Here is a 16,859-nt window from a genome sequence, read left to right on the forward strand (position 1 = left end):
GGTTCTATTTAGCCAATAATAGCAATAGATTTTTACAAATAAATTTTTACTTCGAATTACTTCTTCTGATTCTTGAAACTGTGAGAAATTTCAGCACATGTCCAGATCATACTAACACATACTATACTAAAAGTGGGAACATACTCTCTCAAAAGTTCATTTTCAAAAGTATCCTTTTAAAGTTAACTATTTTGTCCTTGAGGATAACTATCCTAAAGAGGAACTTCAATACGAATTTAACACAATATGTAAAAGAAATTATTAATTACTGGTTCCACCCTCTCATGTCATCAATATTCTTATTTTATAACTCAAAACTATTAAATTATTTACAAAATTTTTAATAGTAATAGGGGATAAACGTGTGACGCACGTTCCCAAAGACTAGTATTATATCTAAAGCAAGAACGCCTCAAGTGAAAAGTTAAAATACTAAAATGTCCTTAAAAAGTTGAATAACATTTTCACCCTTCAATCAAGCACAATTTTAATATTACTTTTGTGCAACAATATAAATGTAATCAAATAAAGATTTTAAGAAACGAAAAGTTACTTCAAGAAAAGATAAATGTGTGGAACATCAAGATGGTCAGGTTTAGGGAGACTTTTGATTTTCTTGAGAACAATCTAAGCTTAAGTAATTATTTTCTTGTGGTAAAAGAGGGATATCAATGGTAACAACAAGAGCCTTATTCCTGACGTAATACCTGAAATATCAGGAATAAATATATACAAAGTAAATATGTATCGTCTTGACAGTTGTAGTATAGTATTCCACATTATATTAACTTAGAAATATTTTAGTTTGTGATCTGTTGTACTTTACTTTTCTGTAATCTCTTGGTATAGTGATTACTTTTAGATTGATTCGCCTACTGGTGGGGTTAGGTGTCATCACATTCTAGGTGAGATTTTGGGTCGTGACACATTGATTAGAAATAACTTTTTTTTCTTACAAAAAATTGTCCTTCTAGTAAACTAATAAGGAACAAAAAAAAAATTGAGCTCACGCGCACAGTAATGGTAAAATTGGTCGATTTTCCTTCCCACTGCGCGTTATATAGACGACAAGTCTGGTCTACTTCACTTAACCTAATATTTTATAAACTTTCTAATTCTTTCTATCTCTTTTGCGCAGTATAGACGAAAGGCCTGGTCCAAGACACTCAACTTAATATTTACAGATTTGCTAAGGCTTTCTTTCTCTTCTAAAATTTTGTTGTTTTTGCATAGGGGTGTTCAAATGAGACCGAAAAACCGATCCGAACCGATAAATCGAGTCAAACCGACTTAATAAACCGAAAATCGGCTCGGTTTGATTTGATTTGATTTTAAATTTAAAAACTCGATAACATTTGGTTTGGTGTTACAAACAAAAAACCCGAACCAAACTGTTAAATATTATATATATATTAATTAAATTTTATCTGTCTTCTTTGTAGTTTAGGGTCTTCCAAGTTCAATACATACTCAAATAATTAAGAAGAAAGTCTAGCCCATTTATGTTTAAGGTAAAATAACAACGTTGAAGGTGAAAATGAAATTTTCCCTCATTTAGTTTTTCATCTCAAATTCAAACGTTTCTTAGTTTTTCAATTGTTAATATCAACCTTCAATTATGAATAATACGTTATTCACTTCAGGCAAAAGACTTGATTTGATTTGATACTTCTAACCAAGAGCTTCCCACTCAATAAATACATAGGTAGATTTAAAAAGCCAATTATTTCCTCTCTAATTTCGTCTCTCAGTTCAAAGATGCTCTGGATATTATCTCAAGCGTATGTTAATATTTCTTTGGAAACCTGTTATCCATTTATGAATAATATGAAATTTTTGTACCTCACTCGTATAAATTGTTTTGCATTATAAAATACATCCTTAAAACCCGCAAAAATCGAACCAAACTGATAAAATCGACAAACCTGAAACCGATAGAATTTATACTATAATGATTTGGTTTGATTTGAATAATAAAAAAAAAAACCCGACTTGATTGATTTGGTTTGATTTTAACCAAAAATCGAATCAAACCGGACCATGAACACCCCTAAATTGCTCCTTGTTTATAATTAAAAGAAATTGTTTAATTCTGGGTAATATTTTGAATTAACATATTCACTGTTCGGAAGAAATATTCTTAAAGACAGTATATTGACACGCCTCAAAATAAATTTCATACTCCCTATTATTTTTCTAACATTAAATGATTAAAAACCTTTAGTTTATGATAGTTGTTTCAGTATACTTGATGATGATCCATATGCAGTGGAAAATACTTGTTTTGAACACATTCCTATAAATGTTGAAATATACTTGATTTTATTGGTTGATTCAAAACAATTTCATTCTTTTAACTAACAGTGGAAAAATTTGCAAATTGATAAAATCTGGTGAGCATATTTTGTCTCAAAGAAATTGAGTTGTCAAAGGCTTATTTAAGGCGCGCTTATGCTCTGAAGCTTAGAAAAGTTCAAGAGAGAGTGTTTGTCTCGCATGAGCTGCGCTTTAATGTAGGCAAAGCAATTTCATTTCCTCTAATCCTAACGAAAAATATTATAATTGAATGTGTTACTCGTTTCCATGTCTACATGTTTCTTCATTGTGCCTCGTTTACACTTCTAATTATGCTTTGCGTTTAAAGCCCCCTTTTTTTATGACATGGGAATCCGCAGCAGGTATCCTTCGGGTGTGCACAGGGTAAGCTCCTGAGTAATAGCTCGCAAACCACACAGAAGAGGTAACCCGCAGTAGGCCCTATGCGACGAGCTCGACCCATAAGGCAAATCTCCTGCTATCGTAGGCAGGGGATTTCGAAACTGAGACCTCCATTATGAAAGTCTCATGCTCAACCAACTGAGCCACCTTATAAACTTGAAACGCTCTTTAAAACCTTTTGCAACATTGCAAAAAAATATTCACTTTTAAATTTTCTCATGTTTACTCTAAAACAATTAGTTAATTAAGAATTAGAAAAATAATTTTCACAGTAGAAATAGAGAAACAAGTTTCATCATTAGCATTTCGCACAGATTGTCCCTTACCACCATCCCCCAAATTCCACTGCTACTTTTTAGGCTGGCTATTACCCACTATGCCTGAAATACTGTACATCGAACTGTCACATTTATGCCATCCGAAATGGTTACAATTTTGTACTAGGGTTAATCTGTCAATACTATCTGGACCCGGCACTTTTGTAACCCAAAAAAAAAATTGAAACCAAACTAACCCATTAAAAGAAAAAAAAAAAAAAAAAACAAACTAGGCTTCACACACAGAATCTGTGCGTGAAAGGGCCAAAGTGTACATTTGCACTTTGGTCCTTTCACGCACAGATTCTGTGCATGAAACCCCTACCAAAAACCGATCTCATTTCCAGCATACTCTTCTCTTTCATTTCCTCCATTTTCACCCTTTCAACACACTTTTGCACTCCCAAAAACATGTCTCAAAGTTTTGAAACTTCAAAGTTTGCTATACAACCCGATATTTGTGAATGCAGTTATTACTGTAAACTAAAAACATCAAAGACCCAAGATAATCCGGGTCGCTATTTTTGGCGTTGTAAAGTGCCCGAAGTAAGTGTTTTTACATTTTCTAGTGTTTCTTTTTTTCACGTTATCCATATATTTTACTTTTAAAAACTGATTTTCTTATAATGTTTATAGGATATGGGCGGTTGCAAACACTTTTGGTTGGAAGATAGCATTCACGTGGATAAAATGCTGGCGGCGAAGTTTAAAAATTCACTTTTTGATAGAGATACCGCGACTTCACGTATCTCTAGAGATACCGCTAAGTTGGACTCGCAATTTAAGCTTGTGGAAGCTGAAGAAAAAATTGAACTTTTGGAGGTCTTGCTCACCGGTTCCCCAAAAAAAATGAATTTTGCTGAAGGCTAAACTTAGAGAGGCTCAACACGAGAAAATAATTTTGAAAGAAAAACTTAAATTGTGAAAGATTATTTGTGTTATCTTGTTGTTCATTATTTATATGTATTTTATTTATTAAGTTTAATATTTCTATGGATTATGTTTTTTACTAGTTGTATTTTTTCCCCTATAATGTAATCCGCACCCTTTATGTACTAATTTATTTGTGTTTCTTTGTTAAATTGTCAATTAATAATAGACTTTAACAATAAACTTTGAAGAATTAAAAACATGTCAAACTAATTCAAATTTATGACTTCATCATAAAATAAAAATACAAATTAACAGCCTTAGTCCGAAACTTAAATGACCCATAATCTAAGACAGTGAGCCTAAATAGACCCTAATCGTCATCTGAATACAAGTCCTCAATATCGTCCTCAGAACGATATTGGCGGTCTCTTAATACACTTCTTTTTTCAGGAGATATTAGTTCTCTACCGATTGATGATGCTTGTTCTTCGGCCAACTTTAGATGTAAAATCTACAACGTCTTGCCAGCATTCTGCTGTTTTCTTTTCTAATCCTTTGTGCCGCAAACTCGCAAGTTGCTGGACCTACTCGAGGCATGGTTATTGAGTACCTTGTTGGGATTGAAGCGTTGAGATTTTCGAAGTCACGAACAAGACGATTTGATGCGGCAATCCGAAGTGACCATTCTCGACATAAACCGCAATAATATTCTCGCAGATCTGAATATTTTATACTGCAGAAATCATCATTACGCTCTATAAGAAAGTGGGGATTTAGCTCGTCTAGTTTGAAATCACTGGTATCACTCGAAAAACTGCTATGATTTGAACTCTCATTAGGGGTAGGCGTTCGGTTGTTCGGTTCGATTTTTTCAAAGTTCGGTTCGGTATTTCGGTTTCGATTTTTTTAAAGTGGAAACCGAACACCGCACCGAATTAATTCGGTTCGGTACGGTATTTTGAAGTTCGGTTCGGTTCAGTTTCGATTTTCTAATTCGGTTTTTTGGCATTGGTTAAGCAATAGTCACCCGTTAATAATATTCAAACTTTTCCATATCAACAAAAGTTACACTAGACATTTAGAGGTATCGAAATCGAAAATAAACCACATGAAAATCAAAAGCAACAGCAACAATACAGCCTTAGAAGTAGATGTCAAGGGAATTCTACCTTATTTAAATTTGAACTCCATGTAGTAGCATCATACATTACCAACTCATATTTTGCAGAAATCACCACTAACCTAATACAATTAACACCTCTCTAGAATTTAAACAGAGAACAGTTACTTCTTTAGTTTAATTTTATTCTCTATTTCTCTGTTAAAATCATGATAGCATTCGGAAAATACAACACTTAAATATTACAGTATACGAATAAATCAAAAAGTCAGAAGAATAATTTGATGCTTACTCACCCGTTAAAGCAACATATCATAACACTATCCTAGCACAGTGGAACTTGAGGTCTCTTGCCAATTCTGGTAGATGTTAAAACAGTATTCCACAGTAAACATAAAGCGATAGTGCTTAACAACAACTTATTGCTAGTTTCAATTATAGGCTAATGTCTACAACCTTGGCTACCAAATGATTCATGATCAACACTGACCATAAGATTGACTATCTAATTTCCTTGAACTTACGCACTCATATCATTATATGCATCTAATATTATTATATATTGATATAAAAAATATTATATTAAATATTCGGTTAAACCGAAAAATCAAAAAACCGAACACCGAATTTGCTATTTAAAAAAAACGGAACCGAACCGAAACACCGAAAACCGAAAAATCGAATCCATTCAGTTCGGTTCGGTTTATCGGTTTTCGGTATTTATGCCCACCCCTAACTCTCATCATCACTGCTATTTGGTTCTTTTGGAAGAAGTAAAGACCAAGCTGAATTTCTACTACTCGACATTGAATACGTTGTAATCCAATAATAAAAAAAAAAAAACTACTTATATAGTTGCAAACCCCCAAGTACACTGGGGGAGGGGGTCTTTATGACCCTACCTACTTACCTTATTATAAGAAAAATATTAATCTTCATCGGACATTTCACAATCCGAATCTCACTTGGATCTAAATCTTGTGCTACCATGTATATCATATTCTACCTTATGGTAACGTATTTGCATCCGATTGTTCTCTTCGCAAAAATGATTAAGAGCAAAATTAAACTTTTGTGGAGTTCCGCGAGGCATTGACATAGCACTTTTTTTGGACGTTTAAGCCCTACTAAAACTAACTTTTGCTCCAGTGCTTCAGCCTCACTAACATGCTAATTCCACTCCTCTCATTGTTTTATTATATTCTTGACTGAATCTTTTGTTAGGGTTATTTGAGTAACGAAAATCATCATCATCTAGTTCCCATGTCCTACTCATTGCTTCAAATATGTTTGCTGGGGTAAAACTTGTAATAGAATCAAGATTACCGAATTGGGTGTAGAATGTCATGATAACTTGTTTTAAAGTGAATACTAGTTGTTTGTCAATCATGTTATATATAGTACTGCATTTTTTGACCGTTTATTTGAATTTAATTCATATTACGCAACGTTTCAATGCGCAATAGAACATGATTTGACAACACATCATACATGCCAATTTTAGCTTTTTTATGACACGTAAAGGACCGATTTGAAAATACAATGCTGCATTTTTTGACCGCTTATTTGAATTTAATTCATATTACGCAACGTTTCAATGCGCAATAGAACATGATTTGACAACACATCATACATGCCAATTTTAGCTTTTTTATGACACGTAAAAGACCGATTTAACAATACAATGCTGCATTTTTTGACCGTTTATTTAAATTTAATTCATATTACGCAATGTTTCAATGCGCAATAGAACATGATTTGATAACACATCATGCATGTCGATTTCAGTTTTTTTATGACAGGTAAGGACCGATTTGACAAGATAATGCTGCATTTTTTGACCGTTTATTTGAATTTAATTCATATTACGCAATGTTTCAATGCGCAATAGAACATGATTTAACAACACATCATGCATGCCGATTTCAGCTTTTTTATGACACGTAAAGGGCCGATTTGACAAGACAATTCTGCATTTTTTGACTGTTTATTTGAATTTAATTTATATTACGCAATGTTTCAATGCGCAATAGAACATGATTTGACAACACATCATGCATGCCGATTTCAGCTTTTTTATGACATGTAAAGGACCGATTTGACAAGACAATGCTGCATTTTTTTATCGTTTATTTGAATTTAATTCATATTACGCAATGTTTCAATGCGCAATAGAACATGATTTGACAACACATCATGCATGCCGATTTCAACTTTTTTATGACATGTAAAGGACCGATTTGACAATACAATGCTGTATTTTTTGACCGTTTATTTGAATTTAATTCATATTACGCAATGTTTCAATGCGCAATAGAACATGATTTGACAACACATCATGCATGCCGATTTCAATTTTTTTATGACACGTAAAGGACCGATTTGACAAGACAATGCTGCATTTTCTGACCATTTATTTGAATTTAATTCATATTACTCAATGTTTCAATGCGCAATAGAAGTCAATATGAATCTATTTAAGAAGAATGTTGGACAAGGTAAAAACTCATCCATTTCATAAGTTTAAGTCTCTTAAGTCATTCAAAAAAAAAAACAAAGTTCCTACAAAAAATGACTCGAGATATTCCACAAGTTAAGGTTTCAATACATTGGGATGGTATTATCCTTGATGACAATAGTACAGTTCGTTACAATAAAAGACCAAACACTCATGTTAAATGTCCACTTGAAATGTCTTATGAATCACTAGTCACTTACATATATGAAAAAATGAAGGTTAGTACAAATGAGTATGAAATCTCTATAACAGGCAGATATCCACAATCAGTTTCCAATGGTAAGGTCTGGGTACACTCTACCCTCCTCAGACCCCACGTTGTGAGATTAACTGGGTATGTTGTAGTTGTTGTATTCTTTGAAGGATTATTTGAATGCGCCAGAAGAATTAAAACATTTAGTCGCCCTTAATGTTCTTGAGATGTATGTTGAAAAGATACTCCGAGAGGTCCCGCAAGAACAGCCTAGTCAAGCTAACACGTATGAAGATTTTAGTTCTTACGGGGGTATTTTGAGTGGCCAGGTGCCGCTGGAAAATCTTACCCAACAATTAAATCAAACTTGGTAAATATGCATTCTTATATTATTATTTTGTGCAGTAGCACGTGTTTATTGTATGTATTGGTAAAATAACCATTTTTAAATCTTTGTAGGGGTTATAGACCTGATACGAGTAATATTGGCAATCATCTCAATTTAGTGGAGCAACTCATTATTATCAAAATTCTCAGTTCAATGGAGCTGATTATTATAATAATTCTCAGTTCAGTGGAGCTGATTATTATAATAATTCTCAGTTCGGTGCAGCTGATTATTATCAAAACTCGCCAGTGGTACCAATTGTGGATGAAAGGCAGTTCTCTCAGTTTGATAGAGTTGATCATTCTCCACACCATGCTCATTATCAATATGTGTAGATTCACCACCTTGATGTTATATATATATATATATATATATATATATATATATATATATATATATATATTTGAATTTGGAATTTAACATATGTTTTTTATCGTGTAGGAGGAGGTCTTTCTTAGATGGCGTTGATTGTCCAAGTTATGTGGATACATCAGAGAGTGATGGCGATGAACCTGCAAATAATGCAGAGGTAACTGATGATGAAGATAGTGAAGGGGATGAAGAAGATACGCATTTTAGTCCTCAGAAGCAACCAGAACCAATTCACCACCACGTACCACCTCTGATGGCGGAAAACCCAATTCCTGACAGCCCATTCAATGCAATGACATTCTGACTATATTTCATATCTTGACAGTCTCCAAGGTCGTGAGGATGCATTTGTCTTCACAAGAGATGATGATTAAAGTCGCCAAAAAACGTGGATTGAACCAAAAAATCTCATGACTGATGAATGCGTCCTTGCAAAGGGAATGCAGTTCACATCAAAAAAGATGTTGCAACAGGCTGTCAGAATGTATTTTATAAAGGATATGAGGGAGTTTAAGGTTGATGACTCAAACAAATCGGTATGACAGCTGATTTGTAAGCGACATACTCAAGGCTATCGGTGGTTGCTTCGGGGAATTGCTAAGCCTGATGGTCTGTGAGAATTCACAAAATTTCACCCAAAGCATACTTGTGATATGGGACAAAGCCGAGCAGATCATTTTAATTTAGATATAAACATGATTGCTCATCTGTTACTTAAACACATTGAGGAAACTCCAAGGTAACTTATCTGACCGTTTACATTATATATCTTATAGCAATTAAATTATCATTGCTAAATGTTGTTTGTATAAACTTATGTAGGATGCCTATCAAAACTTGTATTAACATGGTCCACTCAAAATATGATAAAATCATAAGCAAGAGAAAGGGATTTCTCGGGCGTAGACATGCTTTTGAGATGACCTTTGAAACTTGGGAATCCTATTTTCAGGCGTTGCCGAGGTATATGGCGGCTCTAAAACATGTTAATCCTGGCACTATTGTACAGTGGCAGCATTTAGAGGGCAGAATTTTCAACTTCGTCTTTTGGGCATTCAAACCACGTATTGATGGTTTTGCTCATTGCCGGAATGTGATATTGATAGATGGGACGCATGTATATGACCGATATGACATTAAGCTCCTAATTACAGTAGGTATGGATGCCAATAGGTCAATATTCCCTCTTGCTTTCGCAATTGCCGCCAACGAGAGCAACGAGATATAGGGGATGTTCTTGACTCATCTACAAACTCATGTTATTACGGGTCGTCAGGGCATATGTGTCCTATCGGATCGTCATAAGGCATATTGCACAATATGCGTACTCTGGAAGGGTGGCAGCCTCCACATGCTTACTATCGATATTGTTTAAGACACTCAAAGACTAATAATTTGCAAACAAGGTTTGGAAATGGCACTGTAAACAAATTGATGTGGGGGCTGCGATGCAACATCAACAAAGAAAATGGTCTGCAAAAATGGAGCTGGTAAGGGAAGTGAGTGAAGAGGCATATGTTTGGTTGATGAAATTAGAAGTTAAAAAATGGACACTTTATGCTGATGGAGGAAGGAGATAGGGCATGCTCACAACGAACAGCTCGGAGTCTTTCAATGGACTGCTCAAATCGAGGACTGCCTGTCACCGCAATGGTAAGACTAACTTCCAGGCAGGTCGTGAAGCGATTTACGGATAGGACAAGGCAGGCCAGAGCTATATTAGCCGAGGACAGAACATGGATGCCAAAGCCCTACAAAAAGATGGAGCACCATAGAAGGAAAGCAGAGGGTCACCAAATGACCGAGTATGACGTCGCTTAACGAGTGTATGAAGTTAGAACGGGTTATTGCGACGGCAAAGGAGGAAACAAATATATCGTTACTGAGCGTACAAAATCATGCATTTGTGGTAAGTAGTAACGTACCACATGCCATGTTCTCATGTAGTCAAGTGCTTTGAGAGAATGGCCAGAAATGTAACTGATTATGTGGCGGAGGAATATAAGGTCGTAAAATACCTTGAAGCATATTCCTGCCACTTCCGTCCCCTTGGTGATCAAGCTTATTGGCCAGCCGCCGTTTTCTATGATTGCGAACAAAAACTATATCCGTAAATTGGGAAAAAACAAGTTAACCCGTTATCACAATCAAATAGATATTAGCGAAAAGACTTACTCTCGCAAGCGCTCGACATGTAAGCAATTTGGGCATGATAAGTGTTCATGTGGGCAAAACTCCTGTGGTGGCAGCACATCTGGAAGTAGAAGACTGTCTAGAACTTGATTTTTTTTTAAGTCTATTGTAATTTAATGATGTTTTTCGTTGCTAATGGAATGAAATATTTTTCAATTATTATGAACCTCTCGTATTGGATGAATTATTTTAAAATATTATATTTATTTTTGCACATGCAAAAAGTGCGGATTACACAATAAATAACAAAATAAAATAGACATAAATGAAAAAAAAAACCTAATACAAACCAGAATAATTTTTTCTTTTCTATTTTCTTGAACCAAAAAAGTATTTTCATAACTTTGGAAGCAAAGCAAAAAGATTAATCAAAACCCTATAAAATATGACACTTAACCTAAATATAACAAGTTTTCAAACGTACTTCGGAACACTTTATAACTCATAAAACGACGATTCAAATGTATATGTATACTTGATGTAATGAGTCAATATTATTATTGCACACTTAAAAAAAAAGGTTCTATATAAAATATTTATATTCCGATGTTTTGAAACATGACTAATTTTCGATCAAAATATCAAAAAAACCTTAATTTTGAGTTTGATTTTCAAAGAATAAAGATTGGGGTCGATTTTTGGTAAGGGTTTCACGCATAAAATTTGTGCGTGAAGCTTAGTTTGTTTTTTTTTTTTTAAATGAGTTAGTTTGGTTCCATTTTTTTTTTTTTTTGGATTACAAAAGTACCGAGCGCATACTATCTGTATACATTTCTTCTTGACTATAATATAGGAACATATCCGATCAAATAGTACAAGTCTACCATGCCTTAATCCCATGGATTCCACATTATAAATACTGCTAAAATAGTTAAAACAATGAATTACCGAAAAATCTACAGATGAGTCGAAAATGAATGAAAGAGTGAATAAGCAAAATTTTCTTCAATAAAGGGCGCTTTGACTCACCAGATATTTTGAGATGACAACTAGTTATATTTACCAATGTTTGAGTAAGATTTGACACAAAATGCGACAAAATGATTTAAGAGTAAAGATAGAAGAAATAATCAACTCCACTAACACTCATTTCTCCCTTGAAACCGGACAAACTGCAAAGGATATGATTCGCGACATCCAATTGAACAAGTCCAAGGTTACACCTTAATTAAAAGGGCCGACCAAAAACATAAAGTTACAAGTTAATTAAAAGGGCTATGAAGTTAATCAACAGAGTTTGAAATTAAAACAAATAAAACACCTGATTCTTTTCAAAATTCAGAGTTCTGAATACAAAACTAGACAACTCTGCCAAATCGGTACATAGCGAGAAAAAGATGTGTCTGTCAAAAATCGCAGTAAACCGATGGAAAAATATTTATATATTTTATAACACTAAGAAAATAGTACTCTTTCATTTTTAGAAAGATCCCAAAAAGAATGTCACATTTTTATATTAAAAACAAGCTATTTACGGCCACAAAAATATGTAAGGATTGTTTTGGATCACAAATTTCAAAAGTCGTTCATTTTTTAATAAAAGTTTGTGCATAATCAAACACCCTCTTACAAAAGGGACGAAGGAAGCCGTCCCAATTTACGTGGCAGAATTTGACTTGACACATAGTTTAAGAAAGAAAGACTTTTAAAATTTGTGGTCATGATCCAAACAAATCTTAGTATTTATGTGGTTGTAAATCATTCATTAAACTCAAATTGTTTCTAAATATAGAAATGTGACTTTGGAACAACAAAAAAAGGAAACTAAAAAGACACAAGTTGGGACAGAAGGAGTTATAAAAAAATGCACACTGAGGAAAACATTTGCAGCTCAACAATATAGATATAAACAACTACTACTACTGACTGTGTGATTCAACAAATGAAGGTTTTTACCGCTTAGAGAAAGTGTTGTCGGAGGTGACGGTAATCTTGGTCTTGTCACGAGTGAGAGTGACAGTGTCACCTAGAGCCCCTGCTTTTCCTCCAACTTTGATACGTTCTTGCAGAAACTTCTCCGATGAGGCAATTTCCATGATTTTATCATCCACTGGCTTTGCACAATGAATCACAAATGTTGCTCTCTTCTTCTTTCCACCCTTTGTACTTACTTTGCTCATCTTCTCCTTTGATTATTCTTACTCCACCTGCATGCACTTCAACCCATAAATCATCATCAAAAGGAAACGTATAAATTATTATTATTACTATATAGTATTAGGATAGTGAACTGACCTGAGTTGATGTGTTAAGAGTCCCCAGCGTCTATGAGGAGGCTAGGGTTTTACGGGGTTGGTTTATATAATACCATCAAAATTCAGGTCCATTTACATTTGGGCCCTGAGGTTATAAGAATGGGTCATTCGCCCGAATGTCCCTATCTTGGGTGGTCTTTAAGTTGTATCCCTCAAAGCACTGTTTTTTAATTTTTACTCTTCGACATTTTAAGAGGTCATTTGGTACGATGTAAAAATAGCGTTGAATAGGTATATTAGTAATGTTGACATTAGTTATGTTGGAATTATTTTTTATACATTGTTTGGTTTGGTGTATGAAAGTATTGCATAATTATGAAGGGGCGGGCAAAATCAAGAGCAAACAAGTAAAAATGAACGGAGGTAATAATTATTGTATTCAGAGATTATAATTAGGAAAAAGTATATATTATATTACTATAATAAAATAAATATCCTTGCCTATCTATTTACAAACACATACCTATTGAATTAATTACATCATATTTTTATTGTAGCTTTTCCAGGTAATTACCTCTTTTTTCTCCCTTTTTTATTAATTTTTTTTCTTTTTTCTTCTTCTCATTTTTTTTTCCAAATCATATTGTTCTTTTCTTTTTCAACATAATCTGATTTCACTCACATTTTTGGCTCCTTTCTTTTCATTTTTTTTTCTTTTCTAATTCTATGAATCTTTTTAATACAATAAAAAAAAAGACGATTGATATAGTAAACATTCATTCACCTTTTTATATATAACTAGTTTCGGTGTATGCGTTTTACCCGTGACTAAATCGCGTACCTCATTTGACAATAAACACTACAGGAAAAGGCGCACTTTGCAACGAACTTTATCGTTAATCCGTCGCTACATCGGTCGTAGCAAACAAAACTATTTGATAACTCATCGGTAATTCGTAGGTAAATAGGATTAGTGATGTGTCGTGAATTTACGACACATTTGGTACCGATTGCGTAGACTTTTCATGTCAGCAATGCTTATTTAGTACGTGTTTCTCATATTATTTTGTTGTTTGTAGGATTTTTGCATCGGGGCACCAGAATTCGAGAAAAGTGCATAAAAGTGGAGAAAAGTGCTGAAACACTGAAGAAGTGCAAAGAAGATCCCTTTTGCGGACCACACGAGCCGTAGATGAGGACTCCAAGCTAGCGCGTCACTACTTTGCTGGGGATAACTGATGATACTTACTGAGTACACATTGATTATTATACTCATGATATACTTGCTTCACTTTTTCTGCAGATACCGGTCCCTATACTAGTGGAGTAGGTGATCAGCCTAACGAACTGATTGGAGACTTTCGTGGCGAGTTGTTGCTTCACAGTACCTTGGATTTCCTTCTATTTTATTGCTTTTATTGTTTTTATTATCAAAACAGTATTGTATTTTGTGATCAGTGTTGCACTAAGATTGTTTAGTCTCGTGACTTGTAAAAATAGTTCATGAGGATATTTATGTTATTTTTGCAGTTTACGACTTTACAATCTAGACTTTGATTTAATATTTTCTTTCAACCTATTACCATCTTAATTGAAATGGACTACATATCGATAATTGAACTGAAATCGAAATAATTACAATTTAGTACTCCATGTGTTTCAATTTATGTGAATCTATTTCCTTATTACTCTGTACCAAAAGGAATGACATCTTTCTATATTTGAAAACATTTTACCTTTATGTAATGATTTATAGTAATACAAACTATATGTGACTCATTTAGCACCACAAGTTTAAAAGTATTCTCTTCTATCTTAAACTCCGGACCAGTCAAATAGGTTCACTTAAATTGAAACGGAGGAAGTATTTGATATCCGAGGAGAGTTTATGTATTACATTTGGGCATGTGAACCCATGACCTCTCCGTAAAACTGGGTATTTTATGTATATATTTTTTAAAAAGTTGATATAATATTATCTGGTAGCATCCATGCTGCAAGAAGGTTAAATGATGCACTTGATTGAAAGTTGAGTTATTACCTAGAGGACTAGCAATCAATTCACACTTAATACATTTTTTTTTTCTTTTAGTGGCACCATGTTCTATAAATGCGAGACTAGATTTGCCAAATTGATATACACAATCAAGAAATTGAAAACTAAAGTATTGAACTGAAGTTTTTGAAAATCAAATGGAATTGCCGAACCATTTAGGCTTTTAGAGCATGTTTGACCTGGCTGTTTTGAGGCCATATTCACTTTTTTTGGGGAGAAAAGCATTTTTTTTAGGTGTTTCACCAATAAGTATGTCACGACCCAAATTTACCATTCGTGAAGGCACTAACTCCCCCGAGTCAGTAAGCCATCCACAACCTCATTTAAAGCAAGTGAATAAGTATTAAGAGCAAAACTAAGCATACGAATCGATTTATACGAATTTAAGCCTTTTTTTTGGTAATTATGTGATTTTATTACCAAGTGAAAGTATTACAGCACAGAAAAAAAACAGCAGCAACCTAGACACAGTCCCAGAGTCTGCTTAAGGCATCTTAAACATGAGACTACATCATGAACTTAGCTAGGATAATAATTAAGAGAGTCTAACACCTTCGCTAGTTTGGCCTTCAATCTAGCTCTAAAATAAACTTCTTGCACCACAATTCTCACAATAGTCTCTATACTTCTTCTCTTCCCTTAGAAGACCACTTGGTTCCTTTCATGCCACATCTGGTAAGTGCATCCAGTGATTGTCATTCTATATTTGACAGATCTTGGCGTATTAGTACTGTGATGATTCTCCACCCATGTGCATTCCTCTGGCTAGTCCATACATGATCTTGATATGCCTTGCCATCTTAGCAATTTACCCCATACTGCTGCAGCTACTGGGCATATGAAAAACAGGTGCTCGATAGATTCATCAGCTCCATTATAGAGCTGACATTTTGGATCAACATCCAGACCCCATTTGATCAGCCTGTCTTGGCTATAAACTCTGCCATACACCACTAAGTACCCCATAAACAACCATCTTGGAGGACAGGGGTTATGTCACGACCCCACTAGAGGTCGTGACGGGTATCCGATACTACTATACCGGACACCTCTTATCTCGCCTTCTATTCTCACTACTGAGTGGGCCATATGGACGATACAGTCACATTTTACTCAACACAGTCATCGATAGCATACTCGTAAATAAATGTCAATAAGCTTTACCAACATATTACACAACAACAAGGACAAACAAGATTGTGAAACATCTGATGGTACACGTCTGTCTACGAGCCTCTAGATAAGATACATATATTCACAAGGAGGGTCGGGTTCTGTCGTGCCCAAATATGTACACAAAAGTAGTACCGATAAACTGAAGCTCCGGAACAACTGGAGCGCCCTTAATGTACCGCTGGTGGAGCTCCTAGGGATCAGACGCGTCTACCTGTTTACCTGCGGGCATGAACGCAGCGTCCACAAGAAGGGACATCAGTACGAGTAATGTACCGAGTATGTAAGGCATGAACAATAACATAGTAAGGATTACAAAGCATGAATAATAATAGAATGGAATTATAGAGCATATCGTAAGATAAAAGAGTGACCTATACATACGAGTGCCTCTTAGGGAGGATGCCATGCATGCTTAGATTTCTTTGAAAAACATGTCTTGTTCATATATACAGAAAATAGAACATATCATGTTGCCGAGGCGTCGGCTCCGATCAATTTAGCCACATATGTCCCGCGTCCGGAATGATATCATGTCATATAATACCAACTGATCAGGTGGATACGCATCTATAGCGCCTCGCCCTTTTTCCCATATTCCCATATACATATACATATATTATGTTCATGTATCATGTACATATATCATGTTCATGTATCATATACATATATCATATGCATATATCATGTAAGCAGCATGCAGGAGAGCCCAAGGAAAGTTATGTCTCTATCGGAGTGGCGTA

General features: G+C 34.6%; 1 protein-coding gene across 9 annotated transcripts; it reads right to left on the minus strand.

The window, feature by feature from the left end:
* Positions 1–4,149: 4,149 nt before the first annotated feature.
* Positions 4,150–13,075, minus strand: LOC132609082 (large ribosomal subunit protein eL22z-like). 9 transcript variants are annotated; one of them, XM_060322920.1, is made up of 5 exons: positions 12,928–13,075; positions 12,589–12,839; positions 10,675–10,767; positions 10,518–10,582; positions 4,150–4,641 (listed from the first exon to the last, which is right to left on the minus strand). In XM_060322920.1, the coding sequence occupies exons 2-5, from the start codon at positions 12,810–12,812 to the stop codon at positions 4,637–4,639; spliced, it is 387 nt and encodes a 128-aa protein (XP_060178903.1). In that variant the 5' UTR covers positions 12,813–12,839; positions 12,928–13,075; the 3' UTR covers positions 4,150–4,636. The 9 variants fall into 9 exon arrangements, 4 of the variants coding, with proteins under 4 accessions (XP_060178903.1, XP_060178900.1, XP_060178901.1 ...); XM_060322919.1 differs by lacking the exon at positions 4,150–4,641 and adding an exon at positions 7,505–8,018; XR_009570669.1 differs by having other exon boundaries at positions 10,518–10,753.
* Between the last annotated feature and the right edge of the window lie 3,784 nt (positions 13,076–16,859).

This window comes from Lycium barbarum, chromosome 9, assembly GCF_019175385.1.
Source record: "Lycium barbarum isolate Lr01 chromosome 9, ASM1917538v2, whole genome shotgun sequence".
In the NCBI taxonomy this organism is placed as follows: domain Eukaryota; kingdom Viridiplantae; phylum Streptophyta; class Magnoliopsida; order Solanales; family Solanaceae; genus Lycium; species Lycium barbarum.